Raw genomic sequence first — 26,237 nt, forward strand, 5'->3', positions numbered from 1 at the left:
TTTGGTGCTTTGTTGTTGTTGTTTTGTTTTTTTCTCAACCAGAGGTCTGCACACCTTCCCATGCTTCAGGGAGGTACCACAGCTCTGCGTTATGCATGTAATAACCAGGAAAGGGGGGGGGGTGGCACTATACGGGGGTTGCAAGGTATCTCGCGGATCATCCCTATAATGTAATTTCGTGCACACTGCTTTTTACTTAATTGTCTTCAATTCCATTTCAGTATAAGCACTTTGACTTAAGAGAACTCATAAAGATTCGAATTTATTTCATATATCACTGCCAAACAGATACATTTTGTAATCTCATGCAGAACGACATTGCACATTACTGGTTGTATGATTATGATCCATCATGCATGATGTGATACTTTGTTGGTCATGAGAGACGCATACATTGTATGAGAATGTGATTTTCCTTTTTCTAGAGAGATACAGGACATTATGACGGTTTCATCCTGAATTGACAAACTAGTATACTCCCTATATGCATGCCTAGATAAGTATTGGGAAGTTAGATCTAAAACTTGGCCGAATCTATAATGTTCAGTTTATGAACTTCGACGAACTGATGTATCATGCGTGTCAGTCATAATAGATTACAGTCATCCCTTTACATATGGTCGCCGTTCATGTGAGCCTATATACCCAGTCGTAGATTACTCACCGTTTACTAGTATATGAAATGAAACAAGTTTTTATGGCACCTATAAAGTAAAAATGACGCTTTTATACTAGATATGAAGGGGGGTATTATTTTAAACGCACCTTAAGTGACACAAACAACAGCAATTTAAGTTGTTCCTGACATCATACGCTGTCAAGTTATTTATGATATCATTCCATAACTTTTTTTTTTTTCAGATCTGATTTTTATAAGATTCCTGGTTATCATAAACGTGTTCGTTTGTTTTCTATTAGCCAGTTCGATTCATCGCACTGTGCTTGGCTTCTTAGGAAAATTTCAATTTTTTGTTATGCTGAAGAGCCATTATGGCCAAATAAACGTTATATACTCCAACAATTAGTGATGAGATGAGTCGATATTAAGGTGATCCATTTAATACAGGCTTCGTGCGAGCAGTGTGCTACTAAATTGCGTGATTATGCAGGCCCATGTAATAATATAAGATGCTATGTGTAACTCTGAAATAGTGTATTGTCGGATATTGATCTAAACACTCATTCCAACCAAAAAAGGAACTTGCACTCTATTTACCAATGAAATGTTACAATACCGAGGTTTCTGGTTTAACTTCATATACATGTATAAAACGAATCATGTGATGGCAGGAAATACATCTTTTTTTTTCGGTATAATGATAAAGTGAAATATATAGGCTGAAGAGATAGATTACACAATCATTTAATATAAATGGCTATATTCATTAACAGGATTTGACGTGTTTGCAGCCCCCGCAAGAAATACAAAAGTCATGTATACTTAATTTCCGGATATAGATAGGCCTATATAGTTTTTTTGAATTGACGTGCTTCGACAGGAAGGAAAACGGAATAAGGAAGAGGGTGTATACGTATATTACTCTTGTTTAACAATTATTATTTTATAGGAATAGGACCTGCACTATATCTTATTCAGATAAAATAGTTGGGTTTTTTTTTTTTTTTTCATTGCTCTTAACACGATAAGAGTGAACAGTTGGCATTCTGGACGTGTAATATCATTTGATTATTTTTTAATAGTTTTGTGTCTAAAATGTACGTAGTGGTATTGTGTTCTATAATTCAAGTAGTGAGCATAGCAGCATATTGAAAAACATAAACTACAGATAAATTTCCATATGGACAATTATGGACAACAGCCGTAACGAAAAATTAATATTGGAAAGTAACCTGCATACTTTAGTTTTTGTTGTTGTTATGGGAGGGGCTCAACGCGCTCAAGCATGTCTCACCTGTCAACAAATTGCACTTAAGATGACGAAACAAAGAAAAAAAAAAGGAATTAGCAAGTTAGTGGAACGTCAGGGGAATATCTGTGTTTGTTTTAGCTTTGCATTATTGAACTCCGTGATTGGAAAATTTGTCGAATAGAATGGATTGGAAAGGCCCTGTCAGGATAAAGTCATAGTAGGTTGTGAACGAGGTGCGTTACGTTGTCAACCAGCCTTTTTACACCAACAGAAATCATTTTTACGCCTATGGCAGCAACCTCAGCAGCTTACAATGAATTATACAGATATAATGCACCACTATATACGGATATCCAGGTGCTTTTTTACGACAGCATTCCTGGCTGTATATAAGTCATGCGACTAATTTTATTAGCTATAATAGCTAACAGAAATAAGCAACATAGTATATCCTGCCAAGAAAAAGACGAGATAACCCTATCACCTCCTCGACCTTTTCTGGTCCTAGAAGCGAGTGAGTTGGAGAGACTAGGCCGAGATAGTTATCGTCTTCTATCAGAGTTTTCGAGTCCAAGGAGGTAAGAAAGCGAATTGTGATGAGACCTCGACTTCTCAACATCGACAGTCCCATAAGGCGAGAGATCGAGGTAATTATGGGATCTCATCTGGCCAAAAAGATGTTGTTGGGTGTTTTTTTTTTTTATACCAAAATAAAAAAAAAAATTCTTAATCATTGAAAAAGAGCATGCACTCTTTTCAACTGACTGTAAAAATGTTATCGCGGTTACAACATGTACAACTTAACAGTAACACATTGATAACTTCTCTATAATCAGGGCCGGCGCAACGGGGGGTGGCAAATGCAGTTTGCATAATACATCGGAATACATTTATTTTACCTAAATGTGAAAGATTTATCTATTTATTTTTTTTTTGTTACTGTTGTGAAATGTGTTCCATGGTAACTCCATATTTTGAATGATAATCATATGATGATGTGATTTCAGTTAACTTTCTCAGATTTTGGGCAATTGATTTGAAATTCGGCATAAGTGACTGCTATGATATGTGGATGTGCAAATTTCATCCTTGTTCATGTTGAACATTGAGTTGTTATGGTAACAGTATACAAATTAATTGTTAGCTGAGTTTACATTCTCTGTGTTTGATGGGGTATTAATCACATTGAGTGATAGTTTTTTTTTTATTTGTAGGCATGTGCTTCATTTTCATTTTTATTTTTTTTTTTGTATTTCTGGATTTTATTGATCAGATCGAAGAACATCGTGCTTTTTCACAGGGTATATGACAAATATATTTTTGAAATCAAAAAACAAAAGTTTGATAGCATTCAATGATAGTAAAACTACCAGGCGTCTGATCCTTTTTTGGACTATAGTCTCTAATACACGTTAACACCAATAGTTCTAGAATCGTATACACAGAAAAACGAGGGGAAAAAAATAAAAAGAAAAAAAATAGGCTTCAATGGAAATACCAAATATTACCAAAGACCAGACAAAACAAAACCAAAGGCGTAAGAACACACACTACAATCTTAAAAAAACAAAACAAAACAAAACAAAACAAAAGACAAAACAAAGGTACTATTCACCTAGCTCATTTATGCACTCTCCGTAACTTCCTTTGTACGATAACATTATTATACACCCAGCCCTGGGCTGCAGATGCGAAGTCTCCTGTCCTTTCTCCCGGCATGGGGGGGGGGGGGGGGTATTCGACGCAGCAAATCTTTGAGGTGATAATGCAGGACAGAACAATTGTTTCATGAACATAAAATACCGTGAATGCCATGACAAGAGAGAGAGAGACAGATAGAGAGAGAGAGAGAGAGAGAGAGAGGGAGGGAATTAGAAAAAGGAGAATACACCGCGGTGAGGAAGAAAGGACCATCAGAGCAAGGGAAATGAAGAAGAGAGTGGGAAGGGCATTTGACTTTCTATAAAGATATTATTTGTTCTATTTTCCTCCACTTTGCTCCATGCAAATCAAATTTATTTTTGCTTTTGGCTATTTCTTCTTCAATCAAACTATATTTTTTTACATATTGCACAAAATGTTGCCTTTGAGGACATAAACTTTGATATTTACAACTTAAAATAAATTGTTTACCCAATAATAGTATGAAATTGTATGAAAAAACAAAATCGTTCCTCGGATGTATAACACCATATAACACCTTTTGACATGAAAACAATTGCAAGGAATCAATTTTCCTTTTTTCCTCTTTGAACAATGATTCCCAGAATACTGACACCTTTCGACAATCAAAAAACAAATGTTCTATTGTCTCCGGTTCACTTTTACAAAAGGAACATCTTGAGTCGTCTTTTCTTCCTATTCGAACAAGCCACGAATTAACGGGGATCAAATTATTCAATATCTTATATTGAGTTATTCTTAATTTTGTATCAATTGTCAAACGGGCAGGTAATTTGAAAAGAGATTGAACATCTTCAAATCCAATGTCATACATAACGTCAAAACGATCAAAAACACTAGATTTTCCAGGGTTATTCAAATGCAGATATATATTACATAAATGTTTTGTTGTTACGTTATGTAATTCCAACCATCTACCCTTAACCCAAATTAAAGGAATAATACTCAGGGGTTTAATAAAGGGGTGATAATTTTGACGAAGAAAAAAAAGCTTCCATTCACTTGGCATCTTCTTGAAGCAATCAAGAAGAGTGAAATACTGAGTAAACTGTAAACCTTTACCCTTACAATCCTTCCAACGCAGAGGTCGGCCGTATTCATCTAACATATCAGTTACCTTCAAAAAACCTTTCTCTACTATATGTGTATTAAACATAGACTTCCCGTGAAACAAAATGTATTTATTATTCCAGATTATTTGATTGGGTATGCTTAATTCTCTGTTCTGAAGGAGGGACCACGTTTCTAATACCTCTAAAAACCACCGTGAAACATTAATCTTTAACTTTGAAACATCGAAGTTGCAGAAGAACAAAAATTCTCCTCCTACAGATGCTAACAAATTCAAACAAATGGATTTCCATCCTTTTGAACATGACCCAAATAACCTCTGCACCCATTTTATTTTTTGAGCTTGCATCATTGACTTTAAACAGCACATTTTCAAACCTCCCTCCTCATAATCTTTTACTAAAACATCGCGCCTTATTCTATCTGGGCCTCTCCAAATGAATTCATAAATAACTTTGTTCACGTCATGTATAAAAGAATCTGGCACTGAAACTATACTAGCGATATATAGCAACTGAGATAAAGCATAAGTCTTAACAATCTGAATTTTCCCGTAGAGGGATAAATCTCTAAATCTCCACCTGTGCAGTTGAGATTTAATATTCATCAAAATTCGTTGTAATTGTGCCTTTCGGTCGTGAAAAGAATACGAAATATCTATTCCTAAAACAGTGAGAGCAGATACAAATTCTACATTCCTAAATTGTTGCACGTCCGTCTTAGGTGCAGAAGTAAACACAGATGGACCAATTCGCATCACTTTTGTCTTATCATAATTAATTGATAAAGACGAACAGATAGCAAAATCATATAAAATCTTTGCCAGATTAAGAAAACATTGATCATTTGTTAAAAAAACTGTGATATCATCAGCATACATAGACAATTTTATTTCCTCTTGTACACTTAACTTAATTCCCATAATTTCTGGGCTAGATCTAATATGAAGTGCAAGTGTCTCTATGGCTAAAATGAACATATAAGGTGACAAAGGATCACCTTGGCGGACGCCCCTCCCAATCCTAAAATACCCAGTTGACCTATTATTATTCAAAACACAACTTTCTATATCATTATAAAACACACGCACAGATCTACAAAATTGCTCTCCAAATTTAAAGAATTTTAACACTTCAAATAAATATTGATGATTGAGGGAATCAAAAGCTTTTTTAAAATCAAGGCTAACAATAAAACCACAAATATTTTTCAATCTAGAATAAAAGAGTGTCTCTGAAACGGTGCGAACCGCTTCACCTATATACCTATCTTTGATGAAGGCTACCTGGTCCGAATGAATTAGGTAACACCTTCTTTAACCTCATCGCTAACACCTTCGAACATATCTTGTAATCAACGTTTAATAAAGTAATCGGACGGTAATTCTCAATAGATAATTTATCTTTGCCTTTCCTAGCTATCAACGTTATCATTCCTTGTCGTTGCGACGAACATAATTTACCAGACATAAAACTGTAATTCATAATTCCTACGAAAAAATCCCCAAGTTTATCCCAAAATTTGATACAAAATTCTACCGTCAAACCATCATTTCCGGGGGATTTATTTTTAGCCATCCTTTTCAGAGCCGCAGTAAATTCTCCCAAAGTCAGATCTGCATCACATATATCTCGTTCTGCTGATGACAGTGATGGACTATCATCAAACTTTAAAAAAGGACAGTCTGAGAAAGTGTTCCTTTCGGGCTCCTTATACAACTCAGAATAATAACATCTAATATATTTACTAATAGCATCACTATCATCCAAAAAATCTTCTCCTTTCTTCAACACGTTAATACATGTATACATCTTATTTACCTTTTCCAGATTAAGAAAATAACTACTATTTTTTTCTCCATATTCAACCCAATTTGCTCTAGACCTCACTATAATACCATGTGTAATGTGATCCAAATGCGCCTCATAATCACATTTGACTTTTTCATATTCTTGAAGAAATTAATCTCCTTGCTCTTCTATCAACTTCTGTAAATTATATAATCGTCTCTCTAACACCTGTCTCTCCTCCCTCATCTTCTTTGCTTTTTCAATACTATATTTGCGAGAAAAACAACGAATTTTGTACTTCACAAAATCCCATCGTACTCTCAAATCTTCAAACTCTAATGATTCATTAATCCAAACATCTATACTTCGGGACATCTCAGTACAGAATTGCTCATCATCACAGAGACTATTATTAAACTTCCAATTTGTGACATTAAAATATTTCCTTGTTTTATTCTCAATCTTTAAAATAATTGCAGAGTGATCAGTGCCAACCCCAGGATTAATATCAGTTTCCTTAACATAACTTTGAAGAACATCTGAAATCATCCAAATATCTAATCTGCTCTGTATTAAAGGGTGGGACTGTCTCCATGTATACCTTCTAACAAGGGGGTTTCTTAATCTCCAAATATCTACTAAATCAAAATCATGTTGTATTTTGAAAATCACCTCTTGAATAACATTACACGCTGCCGGGTTACCTCCATCCCTATCCATACATCTATTCAAAAGTGTATTAAAATCTCCCCCCCCCCCCCCCCCCATTATAACAGCCAAAGAACTAATATCATCAAATGACGTCAAACGTTCATGTAATTGCTCAAAATAAAGTCTCTGATCTGTGTGTTTGTCGCCTGTTGGCGCATAAATATTACAGAGTAAATATTCATTGCTTTCTATCTTCACCCGTAATAATATCCATCTTCCATTTTCCGAAACATACTTATCAATAATATCAACATCTAACCTATCCTTAAACAAAATCATCACCCCGCAGCTATGTGAAGATCCGTTTTTTCATTTTCATTTTTCATTTTTCATTTTCATTTTCATTTTCATTTTTATGCTGACGACAATGATCACTATGTTTAAGAGGTTAAAGGTTTAGGGTTGGGGTTGGGCGGAAATCCAGGAATCTCCTACATTTATGTTGAAGTTGTATTTTTTCAGTTTTTGAAATTAATGTATGAATATTATAAAATGAAGTTAATGGTTGGATGATTATATTGGAATTGTATTGTGTTTTAATATGTTTGGAAGTTTGATATGGGTTATGGTGTTAAGGGGTGGGGATCGGGGGTTGAGTGATGATTTTTTAATGATTGTTATATGTTTCTTATAGGGGCAACATGTGTGGGTTCACATGCCTATGGTCAATAGTAAATGTATTTACTTTTTTTTTACCTGTTTTACCTGACCCCCATGTAGTCTCCATTCATTTCCTTTTCATTTTGTGTAACGTGTACAGTACAGTGTACCCTTTGTAATGTTCATTCTGGTTTTTGTTTCATGTTTGTAATGTTTGTGATATGTATCCTATATTCTTTACCTGGTCGAATATAATAATAATAACATAAGGGTCTAACCACTTGCCCCCCCCCCCCTTACCTCGGAAGTGGCAGCAAAATATGTGGTTAAGCTTTTTGTTGTTGCTGTTGTTTTTGCTTGTCAGCCGATTAACACCGAAAGCTGTACCAGAATACCAGAAATATAAACTTGCCTAGTACAAGTTGTACTCAAGAGTTTCGAGTTATGATAAAGGGAGGAGGAAGGCTCACGGAAAAAAAAAAAAAAAAAATAGAGAGGGCCCTCTACGTCCAGAAAGGCACTACCCGTGGCCGTGCGTGCGTGCGGTTCGGTTTGTACGTACGTACACCAAATGCAATCCATTCACCGGTACAACAGTGCAGTAGGCCTAAATGTCTCTTATTTTATAGGAGCCAAGCAAAGAGGTCCAAGAGCCAAGCTAGTGGCTGTTCTGCTTGATCTTCAGGCCGCGACCGATGGTGTATGGCACTTTGAAAGAACACGTTTGGGTTTGCCGTGAGTAGGCCTACCAGCAGAAGCGGAAGCAGAATATGTGAGACAAGTTTTAGGAGACTCTGATTCATTTAAAAGCCAAGAACTTTCTAGCTCTACCTGCCGGCGACGGCCCAGGTGACTGCGTCATGGCTACGCCGGGGAAGCCCGTTACTACAGGCCCAACGAGTCGGATGTCCAGCGGGGGCAGGGCCCACGAACGTCTGGTGGTTTGTGCACGTCACTTGGATACTGCTCATCGTGTTGTATCCTTTATGTTTGAACCCCGATATTGATACGAGTCACTAACGTATGTGTGCACAACGACATGATCTATGTAAATGGAGGCTGGAGCATCCAAATAATTCCAATAGAATCTAGGCCTAACGTTAGATCTGTATTTTATGGTGGTATGGTCCATGGACCAACGATGGCAGAGCTAACGTTAGACCTGTCTATGGTATGTTTTTCTTGAACCAGTGAATGGAATATTGTTATTGAAGTTGTGGACACTATGAACAATGGCTAATGGTTACAATTGCAATTGCTTGTTTATGGAAGCTAAACGATTGATAGTCGTTATAATATTAAGAGAAACGGTGTGCATATAGTAGAAGACTCTGTGCTGTACCTGAATATTTGCCTTGACGTGCCAAAATTATTCAGTAAAATACCCTAGTGCAGCAGGCTTTGAACAGGGTGCCTATTTGAGGCAAGGGTCATTTCATTCATTGATGAAAAAGCCCAATCAGGTGTCACTTCCCATAACACTTGCGAGTAACTCCTGCTTGAATGTATTCTATAGTGGGACTATAATAATAATAATAAAAAAAGGCACACATGATATTCATGAGCAATAGCTGTTTAGTTGATGAATGAAAGTGCTCCTGCCAGAAATAGTCACCCTGCCGCAAAAAAAAAAACAAAAAAAAAAACAAACCAGAAAATAAAAACTTTACTCAGCATTCAATAAAGTTCTTGCGCCGCAATTCCTGCACGCAGCTATGTAGATCTAGGGGCCACAGAACTTTTTGTGTGGGAATGTGTGTGTGTGTGTGTGTGTGTGTATGTTGGGGGGGGGGGGTGGTGAGCCAAAAGGGTGGGTCTAGCTACTCGAGTATTGTAACCTACATATGTAGCCCCACCCATGCTTTGATGGGAAGACTGTCCGAACGGGACCCTCAGGAAGTCATGGGTCTTTTTTGTATTAATACTTTAGACTTCTATTATTATTATTATTATTATTATTATTATTATTATTATTATTATTATTATTATTATCATTATTACATGTAACTATTTATCATTCATTGTTGTTGTTGAACTTGAAGTGCCAAAGGGGTGGGGTGGTTCCTAGTTCATAAACCCTGATAGTAATTATCAGCCTGCACAAAGCCCAGTCCAAGTGGCAGTAGTACTATCACTAGGGCCCAGACTAAGGATACAGACAGTATTTGCAAAGTGTACAGGTGTGTACATACAGATAAAGTGGGTTTATAGTCTGAAATTTGCTTTTACACATGTAGCATGACGATAAACCCAAAATTTGTTAAGACTGTAAATACAATAAGAAGTTCCAAAGTTGCATGCCATAAACAAATGACAAGGCGCTCAAAATTAACCACAGATCCACAAAGTGTACGTGCTGAATATGCTGTGCAAACATTTTCAACAAGGTATGATGATATGCCTAGATGGGATAAAGTGCCTCTCACAATTGCCAAACTCTTTCACAATGAAAATATCATAATCAGTGAATGCTGGTTAAAGAACACAGAGGTGTGCTCAGAGAATTTAACCCAAAAATATTCATAGGGGTATCCAATTTTTTGTTTTAAGATACCATTTGGTAATTTACACAAAAGCAATAGATCAGTCATGGAGATCTTAAGAAAGGAAGACTTGTTGCCAACAACATCACTAAAGTAACTTTTCTTTGATGGAAGTGAGCAATTATAGCAAATTGATGCCCTTTACCATGAAAACCGTGTATGTGGGTAGACTAGAAATGCTGTCTGCATAATCTTTGTAGAACCTTCTGTATCTATACAGTAAGTTAGGTCAGTTATATTCATGACAATATCTGAGTATAATACATAATCAACTAGTCTTATCCACCTTGACACAACAATGCCACACCTAGTCTCCTAACCAGACATCATCGAGTGACGCCCTGCCACTCGGAGTGGATTTGACTCGGCCCAGTGCAGACACCATTGATTATGTCGTAAAGAACTTCTTTCTCACCCCAGTGCAAGAGGAATTTTACAAGACCAATGGCTATCTGGTCATCAAAGACCTAGTTCCTCACGACAAGATTGAAAAATACAGGTGAGACACGCAAAACGGCTGAAACAATAGAACATTCCTTTGTGTTGTTATCATGTCTTTATGATCATTGTTTGTTCAGAGTACTGAAATAATCTGTTTTTATGATTATGATTGTAAACATGTACAATTCAGCCTGTGGCTGCAAGACATGATTTTTGGTATTAAAACCTGTTCAATTCAAATCATGAAACCTGCAATAAGTCACACTTGGTTGATTTTCAGTTAACCCTGTAAACAGTCAACAGTGGCATTGACACTGTGAAATGTTCATTTCGAGAATAGAATGTGGTACCAGAAGGTATACTCAGTTTCAGAATAATGTAACAACACCATTATTTAGGTGCTCAGATTCAAATCTTCTTTTATTATTAATATTAAGTTTCTATATCTTCTTTCTTTGTCTTGGGTCAAGCAAAGAATGAGTCAGTACATAGATGAAAACATTTCTTCAAATTTCTTCCAATTTATAAAAAAAAAAAGAAAGAAAGAGAAATTATGCTGGAGGTCAAGTTTCTGATCTCCTGTTTGAGTATTACTACGTAATCTTGTCGACTAGTAGCTTTTGATGACTATGTGATGTTAGGTCACATTTATAGTTATACACCCCTCCAAATTGATATTTTCTTCACTTTTGCTACTTAAAGATATTAGTTTTAGTCAGACACTGGAACACTAGAAACTGGATAGAAAGAAAGAGAGAGGGAGAGCTAGTGGTGTCTTGAGGTTTTGTTTTTGTCATGTAACTTCCATAAACTTCCTTCAGCTCAGTTGGTAGAACATGTACACTTAGTGCCTGGTGTGCAGTTGGTGACAGGTTGAAACATTTATGGTTTGTTCCTTCTTTTCAGTTATCAAGCAGATCAAGTAATTCAGTCTTGTGTACAGGAAATTATTCATAGCAGAGCCAAAATCTTTCTAAGAAATAGCACTTTGTAGATATACATTTGTGAAAGTTGTAATTTTATTGCATTTACCACTGCAAATGATTTAGACATGCACCAAAAACTTGTGTCCTACATTGCAAAATTATGGTCAAACATTACAGTGATTACTATCACCAGAGGAAGCCAAGCGGCAGCCATTCTGTGAAGATTTTTATTGCAAGAGCAGTGACAAATGGTGTACGATTTAAAGAGCTATACAAGTTTGTCATGGAAAACAAGTTGTAAAGCAACATTCATGAAATGGGGCTTTGGCATATACGTGTAGTGTTTAATAGTATGGTTAGGGCACCACCTATCGGCAGGGCACCTTCCCATCGGCACCCAGTGTATCATCGCTGTTTGCGTATAGAACGAAAAAATATGCGCGGGATTAAGTGTCATTAGCTATAAAGACAATAAAAACGAAGAAACGAAAATCAAACTCAAACAAACCAAGCTAAAAATTACACATCCGCTCAGTAACGACGCATGGCTATGTAATTCACGTGTATTACCTGTATGCAGTGAAATTCACGTGTATTACCTATGCTGTGAAATTCACGTGTATACCTATGGAGGGGAGGGGGTGCCGATCGCAAGGTACCCTTTTTAGCTGCGCGAAGAAAACGGAACGCACACACTAAAATTGCGCTATTTTAAAACGGAGATTCATAATCAATGAGACGGTCACGACATTCAAAACTGCAGTATTTATGGCATATTTGAGGTAAGAATTAGGCGAATTTGTGTTATATTTTTAGAATAAACAAGCTACAGATCCTTAGGGTGATGATAGGTAGTACCCCCAACCCTACATGTACTGAAGAAAGAAAATAAGAATGAAGTAGAATGAAAACAATCGACCCTGAGGGAAATCGCACTATGTATAAAGCAGAAGGTTGGCCTTTTGCTTTTAAAGTGCCCTTAATCAGCATTCATCCTCCTTAATGTGTGTTTTTTTATTATGTTTGAGATGTGGAAAGTATCAACACCTCCAAACACCACTGCCACAGAAACAAGTCAGTAGTTATTAAAAGTACAATGTGTGAGTTTATTGTATGTGGTGATTTCTATTCTGATTGGTAGGGAGGAGTTTGACCAAATTTGCAAGTCGGGCAAGAAATCTTCGGGAATGATTGTAATGAAGGACATCGCCCTTCGAACCTCAAGTGGGGAAAGAGCTGTCAACAAGATTCAAGACTTCCGTGAGAATGAAACTTTGTTCTCATATTGCACCCTCCCAGAGGTAACCTTGATATTGTCATTCAGGACTTTGGTTTCTTTCTAAGTGGTTCGAGTCAATTGCTGTCATGTGAATATTTGGTGTGATTTCATGAGAGGCTTTTTCTCTTTTAATGCAGCCACCTTTGCTCAGGAGTATTATGTTGCTTGTTGTATCCCGCACACATATCATAATGCATACATTGTACCTGTAAGTGTACATGAGAATATATGGCTAGCCAAACAAATGTGCCATTAGTATCACAAGTCACGTGTTTACACTGCTTTTATGTTTGTGTGGAGTTACTTTAACTTGGCCAATATATGGAAACATTTAAATGCTTATGCAAAGTCTACTGCAGGACCAACAGCTTAAGGTCCTTTCCTGTCTGCAAGAGATGAATTAGCATGTGGGATTGGAAAGGAATAGAATCTGAATTAAAGCTAATTGTTCTATTAATTCAGAATCGGGGGAGAATATTGTATTGACTACAATATAACATTAGTCCATTGTAGTATAACATTAGACCATTGTAGTGTACTAAATTAGCTCATGTACAATGTATTCTGTGAACTACATCCCTTGCAACTTCTATAAAAAAAAAATTAAAAAAAATATCTGCAGTTGCAATGCTATGATCTAGAAAAAGTATCAATGCAGGAATAACAATATGATGCAGATAGGGACTGATCAAACATGCTCCATTATATTCTCTTGGGGCTTCTTATCATCCTTAATCTTGTGTTAAACGTTCTTGCTTACACTGGCCTGTACTGCCTGGTTACCTAGTTATTGGGGACATGGCCAAAGATCAATGTCCAGGCTTGCTGCAAATACAGTCGGCTCCAGCAGAAGAAAGCCAAAATGCTTTTTTGACAACCAGAAGATACCCAGAGTGTGGCCCCAAATCTCGATGTCCAGGCTTACTGCAAATACTGTATTGCTGTATCTCTTTTACCACTTTTTGTGTGCCTTATTCATCTTTGCAGATCCTTCGATATGCTGAGTGCTTTGTTGGTCCAAACATCATGGCAATGCACACAATGCTAATCAACAAGCCACCTGACCCAGGTGATATGAACTTCCACAGAAATATCCAAGATTAACCCATTGAGGACAGTTTGATTTTGCTACAACACATATTTCCCACAGACACTTGCCCAAGTATGCTCAGGACTCGTCCTCAACGGGTTAACTTTGAATTCCAATAGCAGTGTATGGGATGGTAAAGGATCTAAGCTTTATTACCAATCACACACACTGCATGAAGGTGATTTGCTCAGATCCAAGTAAATAGCTATTATGCAGGGAATAGCAAAGTTTTGTTCCTTTGCAATACATGTATTATGTAGATTTTCAATCATGGGAATGGACCATCTATATAATTGAACTCAGCACCATGTCCCCCCCCCCCCCCCCCCACCATTGCCAATTCTGCATTCTGGTGTTTCCCTTGCATGTTAATAGAGATGTCTTGATATGAATGTATTCTCTCTGTGTCTTCACAGAATGTTATATTATGTATCAGAAAGAAGCATCTTCAAATGCCATCATTGTCACTTATCCCAAGTAGTCATTCTTAACAACATATTTTATCAGAAACTCTTTTCCACATTATTTCTCTGTTCTGGTGGTGTCTGCCGAGTTTCAACACCTTAATTTATTCTATGGGTAATGCTCAGAAAAGGAATGAAAAAAAATGCGTGGTATGTACATGCAGTCTTTTTTTTTTTATATGAAGAAATAAAAAATAGAATAAAATTCATTTCCATGTGCTTTAGAAAAGTTGATGACATTATGATAGGTCTCATGCTATCTTTTAAAGTGAAACCATAGTTCTCAGATGCCTGCATAACTGTCAATTGTTGCTCTTAAATGTACATACTCATTTAAAAAAAAAAAATATGTGAAGTACCACTGTGATAGCATGATTTCAGTTGGGTAATGACAGAAACGTGAAATATTAATGAAAAGGCTTCGCTATAAGTACTGCAATCTCAGAGTTTACCCAATCATGGCTGTTATGCAATCTTTTAAATAATTGATTATTGATCATGAACAAATTGGGCCACAGCAATATCCACAGATCTTCTGCGCGAGAGTGTATCGTGCTTGTTGGAAAATATGATTGCTAGGGTACGATCGGTCATGATTTAACATACATACCTACTACTGAATGGGGAGGGTGCGTCAGGAATTGAAGTTGTGTACTATGATGGAAATTATTTGACAACTTTACATCTTTGATCCCAAAATACTAACAAGTCAGGAACATGGCAAATTGTGTCACCCAGACAAGTTTCTTGGTAGAGCCTTTTCACTTTAATACTGCAAACAAATTCCAAATGGTTGGAGACAGATTTTGATCATACAATATGAGAATTATGTTTTGGATTTTTGTATGACGCTGTCATCAACTCCCTTGCATGCATTAGAATGTGTGTTTGAAATACGGTGTATTAAACCCTGCTTCCAGGAACCAAGACTTCTCGGCACCCAATGCACCAGGACCTCCACTACTTCCCATTCCGTCCCGCTGAGCGTATCGTGTGCTCCTGGACTGCCATGGAGAAGGTGCACATTGCCAATGGCTGCTTGGTAGTCATTCCGGGATCACACAAGGGTCACCTTTTGGAGCATGGGTACCCCAAGTGGAAGGTGAGAAGGGCTGTACTCACATTACTGGACCATAATGACATTCATTGCTAGTTATTCTTTAAGTATTGTGATGGATGTAGTTACTGGTTTGGCATGATTTTTTTTTTTTTTTTTGATTCTTTTCTTTTCTCAGTCTTGGAATGCAAGGAAATCAGTAATTTGCAGTTTACTGAGTGATTGCATTTTTGTGATTACATAGAAACATTTGTGCTTATACATTGTATCTCCACTACTTTATAGATTGAGATGATTGCCTTTTTTATGTGATAACAGTATGCAATATGTTACAGCATTTCATTCGTGGTTGCAATATGTAATTGTATGTGTATATTTTATATAACCTGCAAGCTTTAAGTTAGACAATGGTTGCAATAGACATAAATGTAATGAAATAGAAAATGCAAAACTGTTGATTATTTGAGCTGAAATTCAATGCATGTTCATTAAAAACCAAATACGAAGATATTGTCAATATTGCAAAAGGGAAAACAAAGTGTGGTGTATGTACCTCGAGTTCTTATTGTACAAAAGATTATTAAACTATTGAAAAGTCTCCAACAGCATATTTTGTTTCCCCTTTAAAAGTCAAGGTTTAACCAGCACCTCCACTGATGAATATTTGTGTAGGTTGTGTGTGTGTTCAATATCTTCTTCAAAAGAAAGAAAAACAAACAAACAGAAAACAATAAACACTGTCATAGATTCTGCCAAGCTCAAGTGTGAACAATATAACAACTTTAAGGGTGTTTTATTTTATTATTTCTTAAGAGAGTTTAATTGTAGAGGTTTTATTCTTGTTTTAGTGTAACTTCGGTTGAGATTTGCCTTCAGGTTTCCAACTTTTTCATGAGATAATGAGAAACCTCTTTTGAAATATGAAAGAGCATACAATTTTAAGAGGAATTTGAAACTTGTTTGATGAAAATTGTTTTTGAAATGGCTGAGATATTCAGAAACAAAGAGATCCTAATAAAAAGTTGGACACTCCTTTTATTAGGACTTCTTTACTTTACTCTGTTTTGGGATATCTCAGTCATTTCAAAACCAGTTTTCATTAAATCAACTTTGAATACCTCTTAGAATTGTGTGCTTATTAATATTTCATGAGTGGTTTCTAATTATCTCACAGAAAGTTAAAAGTCTGAATCCCCTATCTCAGCCAAACCTATACCGACCCTTTAATCTGTGTTATCATGAGGACCAAGTGAAAGAGAAGGAAACAGCCTGGGATTTGAACCCATGTCACTTACTGCTTTATGGGCTGCAGCACTGTCAACTCAGCTAGAGCCAGTTCTAGGCAGTGACACCACAAATTCAGAACAAATACTCTGTGCCTCACTTCCATTTCCAACTTCATGCCATTAGCAGCAACAATGACTCGATCAGAAAGTCAGGATGTTTATATTCTTACATTAGATGTAAAGAATGAAACAGTTGAGGACACTTATGTGATACCAGTAAAGGTCATCCGGAAACAGGTGGTAATGTGCCTGCGCCATATCAATGAAATCATAGAAATCAAGGGCAGTCTCTTAGAGAGTACGTAATAATAGACATTGAAATCACATTGGCAAACATGAGCAAATGCTGCCCTCCATTTGTCCCATCAGGGAGGTGTGAACAAGGCATACCATGGTGTGCTTCACTATGATGAGTCCATGCCACGAGTCCACCTGGAGATGGAGAAGGGAGATACCGTCTTCTTCCACCCGCTTCTCCTCCACGGCTCAGGTGCCAACAAGACCACTGGATTCAGGAAGGTGATTTTTCTCTTCTTTTTTTTTTTCTTGCCCGTTTGCTTTTGAGTGTAATGGTTTGTGCAATCAAAGAAACAAACAACTTTTCATTCATTCAATGTTCGTTTTGTTTTTTGTCTTTGTTTTGTCTACATTTGTTTGTGTTGTTGTTTTTTTTTTCTTTTTGGTAGCACTGGTTTTGCATGTGTACAGTGTATTATGATTGAAATCACGATGCTGACTTATCTACTAAGAGTAGCCTTATCAGTGTAAGCCCAACTACCAAGAGAACCTTATCATTGTTGATTTGTCAGCATAACCACATACCCATTTCATTGTACCGTAGTACAATCTTCATACACTTGATGTGTATGTGGTAGTATGCCACATTGCAGTTTGGATATATCAGTCTACATATATAAAAGTTTGATGTTGAATTTATTCGTGAACTCAAGTTATTTTAAGAAGATAATTTAGTGTATGTTTCATTCTGAGTGAAATTAAAGAGAATAGTTGTAATGATAAATATCTTTAAAAGAATGAAATTGATTCAGAGAAATACTGACCTACAGTATGTGCCTTTTAGCCCTCAGTAAACACAGAACAGTTTGCATTACATTGATTCTCATGAGAGAAGTCAGAAGGTAATGCTCAGCAGCTGCTACTCCATCTTTACAGGCCATCTCATGCCACTATGCATCGTCTGATTGCCACTACATCGATGTGATGGGAACCACACAGGAGATCATCGCTGAGGAGGTGAATGACATTGCCAAGAGGAAGCTTGGGGATCAAGTACAGCTGTCTTTTCAGGTTAGTGCCTCTCGCAGAATGGTATCTTGTAACACTCCCGAACTCAGTTTTGAATATCCAAACTACAGATTTCAGTTTTAACATTTTATGATTATCAATGTGATACAATAAAACCTGTCTATAGCAACCACCATCTAGAGCGGCCAGCTGCCGTATGCGACCACTAAACGCAATTCTCCCCAAGAGAAAAGCCATGTTAACAACCCTGTCTATAGTGGCCGCCTGTCTACAATTGCCACTTTTTTCATCTCCCTTGGGTGACTGCTATAGATAGGTTTGGCTGTACATGCATATGCTATTGTTTTTGCCTTTCAAAATATGTTTGTATGTGTTTATGTTTGTATGTGTTTGCCACCTACCATGTGTGTGCTAGTATTCATTCATTTCATTCATTCATTCATTTATTTCAACACGGCACATGATTCAGCCAGACGGCTGTTCTTCCTCATGTCTGTGCATCATGAGGTAAAAATGACATACTTCTTTTTTTTCAAAACATATACACATGTACATGAAACATATATACAAAATACAATTAGATGAAACAAATCAGAACAAAAGTATAAAAAAAAGAAAGAAAAAAATATTTACAGAAAAAAAGATGAATACATGCTCGGTTTACTTGAAAAAAAAAAATGGGGAATGGGTACATTGGTGGGCACAATGGGTACTGTGGTGTCAGATACAAATTTAAACTCTGTCTATAACCACTAAAAATTGTTTGCTCTTTTACGCATGTTGGCAATGTATTCCATAATTTTGGACCTTGATAACTAAAACTCCTTTGCCTAAAGCAGGTTTTGATATATGGTAACTTGAATATCAGCGTTGTATTCCTTAAATCATAATCAAAAATTTTCAACTCTAACATTTCACTTTAAGAAGGGGTTAAATTATAAGCGACTTTATACCTTGTGCACAACATATGTTTATTTCTTCTCATCTCAAGTGTGTCAACATTAATTTGTGAGTATAACAAATTAGATGGATATCTCAAATTCACCTGCAACACTGCTCTTAGAGAACGGTTCTGAAGAATTTGAATACGCTGAGTATAGCTCTGATTGATATTTGACCATATAACATCACAATAATCAAAGTTACAATTGTACTTTGAATGATGGATTTATAGAATGTAATAGCCGTTTCAACTGATATAAAGTGTCTTATTCTCTTTAACAAATACAAATCTCTGATAGTGCATTTACATAAATGTTCGATATGATGGCTCCAGTCTAGTGACTGATCAATATACACACCAAGATATTTACAATGAGGAACTTGAGTTATTCTAACATTGTTTACAATCACATTCAAATTCACATGTTTAACCTTTTTCTTAGATCCTATTAGCATAGTTTCACATTTTTCCAAATTAGGGCTAATCAGTTACATGTTTATAGCCAATCTGCAATACAGGCCATATCATGGTTTAAATTTTCTTCCATCTGTTTTACATTTTTACCAGACACATAAATACACGTGTCGTCAGCATATAATGCAACCGATGAACGTTGTAAGCAGTTAGGCAAATCATTGATATAGATTGTGAACAAAAGTGGGCCAAGATTGGACCCTTGGGGGACTCCACATGTTACGCTAAGTGATTTTGATTGAAAACCATTCACCTCAGTATATTGTGTGCGATTGCTGAGGTAATCCTTAAACCATTCACAGGCATGGGGCGCCATGCCAATCATTCGCAGCTTGTCTACAAGTATAGCGTGTTCCAATGTATCAAAGGCTTTTCTTAAGTCTATACTGACCATTCCTGTCATTCTACCATCATCCATAGAGGAGAGCCAGTCTTCTGTAACTTTCAGTAGCGTGGTCATTGTTGAATGAAGTGGGCGAAAACCTGACTGATTTTGTTAATGGCGTCTACTGAATGCAAATGGGAGTAAACCTGATTGTAAGCAATCTTTTCAAGCATCTTCACAGTGATCGGCAGAATGGAGATTGGTCGATAATTATTGACATCTGTCTTCTTTCCCTCTTTATGAATAGGGATGATTTTTTAACGTTTCAGTAAAGTCGGAATTTTACCAGTTTTAAAGGACAAATTGAATATAAAGGCTAATGGTGCAATAATATATTGAGAAACGGCTTTTAACAGACTCAGAGGTAACGTACCCCCTTCACTGGATTTTTTGTTCGGTAAAGCCCGCAAGGCTTTTTCGACATCTGATTCAGAGATTGGCTGAAAACTAAAGTTTGGTTGATTGACTGGTACATACTTCCTGTAGCTAAAATTGCTATCGTGCGTGACGCTCCTCTGTATGATTTGACCAACTTCCCTGAAATAAACATTAAATCGATCTGCAACCTCTTCTGAACTCATCAATGCACCATCTTTACCTTGTAAATATACTGGATCTTGATCTTTCTTCTTCGATGGTATAACATGCTTCAATGATTTCCATACCTCATGAGAATTTCTATCATTTGTTTCAACAGTCTTAGTGATATACTCAGATTTAGCCTTTCTTATTTCTGTAGTGACCTTATTTCTTAATATTCTATACTCACTCCAATCTCTGTCTTCTTTCGTTTTCTTGGTTGTTTTCTTTTGTATATTTGATCTGTGTTCCGATCCCCACGTACAATGGATTAAATAACGATCACTTAGAGCTACATGAATATCTCCACTCTGTCTTATTTTATCAGGATTATTTGTAATAATGAGATCCACTAATGTTGAAGTCACATTTGTTACCCTAGTTGGTTCAGTAATGACTTGCTTCAAATCAAAATTATCCAATATCTGACAAAAACGTTTCGACTGCCATAAAGTTCGATCTAACATATCACAGTTTATATCACCAATAATAACCACGTCCATGTGGATATCGTCAATTCTTTGAAAAAGTGCTTCAAAATTCTGAAAAATTTCTACACCAGAGTTTGGCGGTCTGTACCATACCAACAAGAATATTTTTCATGTATGTAAACTTCATTTCAATTGGTAATATCTCCAACCTTTCATCTGCTAAATCTAAACGTAATTTGTTATTAATGCTCGACTTAATATATGCAGCAACTCCTCCTCCATTTCTGTCTCTGTCTTTGTGTATTAGATCATAACCATCTATTTTGAGTTCAGTATCATCAATGTTTTCATTTACGTGCATTTCACTTAGTGCGAACACATCAGGGAGAATTTGTTCATGCAACTATCGAATCTCTTCTATGTTTTTCAACAAAGACACGCAGATGAGATGAGTGAATGTGAATCCTTTGCACTGACGGACTTTTTGAATCTGAACATCTGTATGGTCATCTTTACAAGGACTTACGTAACAACCTTTCTGCTCGTTTACAACACCTGATATTGTCAATAAACGTGTTCCATGGCTTGTGTCTGCATCCCCTTTTCCCCCATCAATTTTGGTAGAACAAAAAAGTTTATCCACAGGAGTTTGAATTGTGTTTTTGGTTTCATGAACGAGGTGAATGAACATTTCTCATGAATTATTCTCTTATTTGTTGTATTCAATAATTCATGCGTTCAATTTCTTGATATATTTATGTTCATTTGTTAAAACATGGAATATTGAACAATAAAAACAGACATAGTTCTATCTTAATAGCATGCATCCAATAACTTCATTGCCTCTGTGAATTGTGATATGATTTCTTTATCAAGTTGTTATCATCAATGAATTGATTTTTTTTCCTGTTCCAGTGAGTTTTGTTGTTTGATGATCATCTTTTCACAACATCATAAATGAAATGTGGTCTGTCATTAGCAGTGGATCTGCAGTTTACCAAGTGTCAATATCATGGTCAAAGTAATATGACTGGCTGCAAAGATTTCTTGCTTCATTTATCCAGTTTAATGAGTCACAGGTGATTGATGGCATTTGCAGCTGCTGTATTCCTTAGAATTTACAATGTAGTTAGTGTTGAACAAAAAGAGTGTTAATGCCATACAAAGTCTATGGAGTTCCATGTCCTCTTGGTATTAGATGAAATACCTGTTCATACTCTATTTGGTATGTATTTTGAATGATAAGCTGTGTTTTGCTCTTGCCATGACTGTTTTGCTATATCTTTACAGGATATATGGGCTCTCAAGGGACGACTGGTCCAAGGAGAACGCATCAACCTGTAAACCTTTGATGTGATCATGAAGATGAAATGCTTCCTAATTTGTAGCACCTGAATGTGCGAGCAGTTTTTATACATGTAATCTGAGGTGGTGGGGGTACCTGGCCTATGTGTGTCATGTGTGCGGTAGAGAATGAATGCACAGCAGTACTGGTACTATTCATCAGGTTCTGGAGGATTTTTTCTACAGAAGTTATGGTCTTGTTATCGTCAAGATGGCACTTGAACATTTCTCTGCATAGCTTATACACCTGTATTAAAGGAAGAGTAGCTGCAGCGGGTTGAATTTATGAATCCTGCACAGAATCAGAAAGGAATTTCCAAACAGTTGCCAATTTGAGAGCAAAACAGAACCTTCAATCTTCTAAATTACGTTGTCAACTTTAGAATCAGATATGGATTTAGCAATAAAGGAGCTTTTTTTTTTCTTTTTTTTTTTTTTGGTTAGATTCTGCAACTAAGCAAGCAATTACATATGAATATCAGAAGCTAAAAGAAAGGATGTTCTTTTTTTCTCTTGATCTACAATATGGTTCACTGATTATGAAAAGAAAAATTGATTAAAAGATAACAGCACCAAGCCACACAGATGTGGTGTGAGACTTGATGATTTAATCTATCAATGACTTCTTACTGTGATGGACTCATGTTACAGCAGTTCTTCTTCTTGCTGACATATAAACAGGTTTGCTTGTATTGTGCTGTATAGTCATTTTTATTCAGACACTTGTGAAAGAAGAGAACAGCCTATGTTACCAAGGTGATGTGTGTCTATGAATATTTCAGGATTTACACATACATTGTAGCTGTTTGAATTTCCTTTAGCAGAAAGATGCTTGAACGATATTGGATTTTCCATAGGCCATTATCAAATATGGGAACAAATACAGCTGTATTGCCCTTTCATGTGATATTATTTACAGAGTAATATAATTTTCTCTTAGAAGTAACAGAGACTACATATTTATCCCTGTAATTTTGTACATTTATTCTGCGTGAAGCAAAATACAGTTGTATTGATGAAAGATACACACTTTTCTAAGGATTAGAAAGGGAGACTTCAAGTTAATTTAGTACTGCATTGTATTCATACATACCAATAATTTAGACAATGATTTTTACAAGTATTTGTTCATACATATACTTACAAGCATCCACACATGAGTTTTCGGCAAGTTTTTGTACCATCATTGCCATGTTGCTGGCTCCTCCAACAGAGAATGAATTTTATTTTATGTACAGGTAACAAAACATGGAGAACAAACAAAAATTTTTGCTACCAAAGCTATGCCAGTGTTTTAACTAAGTTTGATAAGATTTTGACAAAGCTCATACAAATTATATATATGTATATGTATTATATAAACTTCTGTACATACAAGATTGATGATATAAAATGAATTCAATTTATGCTACACGTTGTTTTTTTTTAATCCTTTCACGACTTATTTTGACTATTATGGATTGTTAGGAGTGTTTTCAGGAAACCTAGCTAACAGATGGAAGTTGGGTTTATTGAAAAGCATTTTGGAAGACTACATAAATATTGACATTGAAACTTAGTACAGTATTGCAGCATAGCCCCCCCACAACAAAAAAAAAAAAAAAAAAAAAAAAAAAAAAAAAAATGGAGAAGCATTAAAGGTAAAATAACTTCTTAAAGGAAACTTTCAATTCAGTTCTGGACAAATCAATGTTTATAAAATTAAAGTAACCAAAAGGAAGTTCAAAATTAGTCGGCTGTTGACAGTTTGAAATTGCGGGAATTCAGCGAAGAATAAGTGTGTCACGATATATCATTGAGATGTAAAAGAATGTATTATGAATTTGTGTATAATAACTTGTGTATATTCAAGAAAAGACTACATGTGGTATACCTACACATAATGGGCGATATATATATGTTGGTTTTCTTCGGTTTCCTATCCTGAAAATTATTTTTCGGATGAAAGTGCAATTGTTTGTGATGGAATGGGTGAACATCATCTGTGACATCTATTTTTTTTTCTTTTCTGCAACAAATTTAATCTTATCAGTGACATAAAGAAATGATGTTACTTGGAAGTTAAACTTTGCTCAATCGTCATGGATATCTTATTTTGAGACGAGTGCAAATTAAATGCAAAATAAACACAATGAAATTTGTGTTCTCTGTAGTCTGTACATTTTTTTTTTTTTTAGATTTGTGCTGAGTGTAATACATGAAGCTTAGATGTACAATGCAAGTAGAGGTGTTGATGTCTGTCATTTCTGTTTGCCAATACAACGTACATGTATTTCTTGCCACTATCTGTAATAAAGTGTCTCCACCTGTACAGTAAAAAACAAAACAAAACAAAACAAAACAAAAATTACTGTGTGATTTCAAAGTCATACAGAGTATACTTGTGATAAACCTGACATTTAGTTCTGCAATTCAGGTTTGAATCACGTCAAAGTCAAAAGAGAAAATCATTGTATTATTTGTCTCTTTCAAAAAAAAAAAAAAAAAATGTAGGTGCCATCCATACATTCTCAAAATATGGTTAGTCTCTGTGGCATGCACTATATACACCAGATAAAGAGTTGCGATCGATTTGAATTGTAGGTCCCAAAATCGATGACAACTTTCCCATTGATTTCAAACCATCTTATGCAATAGTTGTCATTGGTTCTAAATCAATTTACAAGTTTTAAGTTATTGCTTTGCATGGAATTGCAGTTAATTAGTTATTCTTGGTATCAAAAACATGAAAAGGATATAAAGTTGTACGTATGAAAGTTAGAGGAGATATGTGCATTATTTCAAAGTCACTGTACTGTACTATAATACAAAGATTGGTATAAAGATTGTATCAAATAATGGTGTCGGTGTTACCAAAATAATACAATTCATATAAATTTATCACATATTTGGTTTGATCTTGAGACGGATATTAACAATAATCGCAAGTTGAAATCAATCACATCTTTTATGATACAGTGTTTTGGAAATTTAAAAATGACAATGAGTGACCGACTCGTGATTTGCCCAATTATACAATTTCAGTCGTGTAAGTTGATATTTATGTCAAAACCCACAGTCCCTGTAATCTCGTATGGTTTACAACCTCTCCCGACATTACCTTGTTGTGGTTCACGCCAGTTTCTTCATGAATGCAAAGAAAAAAAAAATAAGATAGAAATATTGGAGTGACACTAAGTAATTAAGAACGCATGCGCCGCACTTGGCGTTGTTCTGACACGACTTTAATGAAGAATTTTTTTTTTTTTTTTTTTTACAATGTCTCCGGTTTGAAAATTCATAAAGCATAAATCTCGACCTATAGGCCCTAAAGATGGTGGATAAACTTTTCTCCACAGTTATTTTTTTTTCTTCTCAAGCAATTAATGATGAGATTGATATCGCAAAGGTAGTTATCTTCATTGATTGATTGATTCATTTATTTCCATATCAAAACATAACATTTAAAAATATCATAACACAATTGCCTCGGTACATTTATACATTTTGAATGGAGGGATCATAGAAAGCACACAAGAGGCTTGTTGGAAATGATCCCCTACAAACAATTATTAATACATTTCAAATGAGCAATTATCAGACAAATTCAATTGATAAGACAAAGGTGGAAGATACAATGAAAAGAGATGAAAAGAGGCAGAGGTGGAAACAATGCATACTTATAGTTTCAGATACATTTCATCAAAAATATATTTTTATAAAGCCTTTTAAATTGACGTAAAGTCTGTTGGAGGAAGAGTATTCCAAAGAGTAGGGCCATGGTAAAATATGGAGGATTGAGTTTTTGAAATCCGGTTTAATGGTGTGTGAATATTTTGGGCATTCCTGGTATTGTAATTGTGAATGGAGCAATTCAGAGTGAACTGGTTGTGAAATACTTCAAAAAGAACATTATTAGAAACTTTAAACACAAAATCATACTTTCCAAAGAAATAAATTCTTGAACAGGTAAAATTTTCATCTTAAGAAGTAAGGGCTTACTGCTGGGAGCTAAATATTAAGA

General features: G+C 35.7%; 1 protein-coding gene across 1 annotated transcript; it reads left to right on the top strand.

Annotated features, from left to right (window-relative positions):
• Window positions 1–8,381: 8,381 nt before the first annotated feature.
• On the top strand, window positions 8,382–22,679 carry LOC140229583 (phytanoyl-CoA dioxygenase, peroxisomal-like). Its single transcript, XM_072309830.1, has 8 exons — window positions 8,382–8,703; window positions 10,581–10,768; window positions 12,778–12,937; window positions 13,903–13,984; window positions 15,390–15,571; window positions 17,182–17,331; window positions 17,986–18,120; window positions 22,181–22,679. The coding sequence occupies exons 1-8, from the start codon at window positions 8,587–8,589 to the stop codon at window positions 22,232–22,234; spliced, it is 1,068 nt and encodes a 355-aa protein (XP_072165931.1). The 5' UTR covers window positions 8,382–8,586; the 3' UTR covers window positions 22,235–22,679.
• The last annotated feature ends 3,558 nt before the right edge of the window (window positions 22,680–26,237 follow it).

This window comes from Diadema setosum, chromosome 1, assembly GCF_964275005.1.
Source record: "Diadema setosum chromosome 1, eeDiaSeto1, whole genome shotgun sequence".
Lineage (NCBI taxonomy): Eukaryota > Metazoa > Echinodermata > Echinoidea > Diadematoida > Diadematidae > Diadema > Diadema setosum.

What these genes read in the sequence shown, in the direction of transcription:
- LOC140229583 (XM_072309830.1), top strand. Translation starts at nt 8,587, where the DNA reads ATGGCTACGCCGGGGAAGCCCGTTACTACAGGCCCAACGAGTCGGATG. An exon ending in CAACAAGCCACCTGACCCAG is followed by an intron (nt 13,985 to 15,389) that starts GTGATATGAACT and finishes CCCTGCTTCCAG; the next exon opens with GAACCAAGACTTCTCGGCAC. An exon ending in AAGTACAGCTGTCTTTTCAG is followed by an intron (nt 18,121 to 22,180) that starts GTTAGTGCCTCT and finishes ATATCTTTACAG; the next exon opens with GATATATGGGCTCTCAAGGG.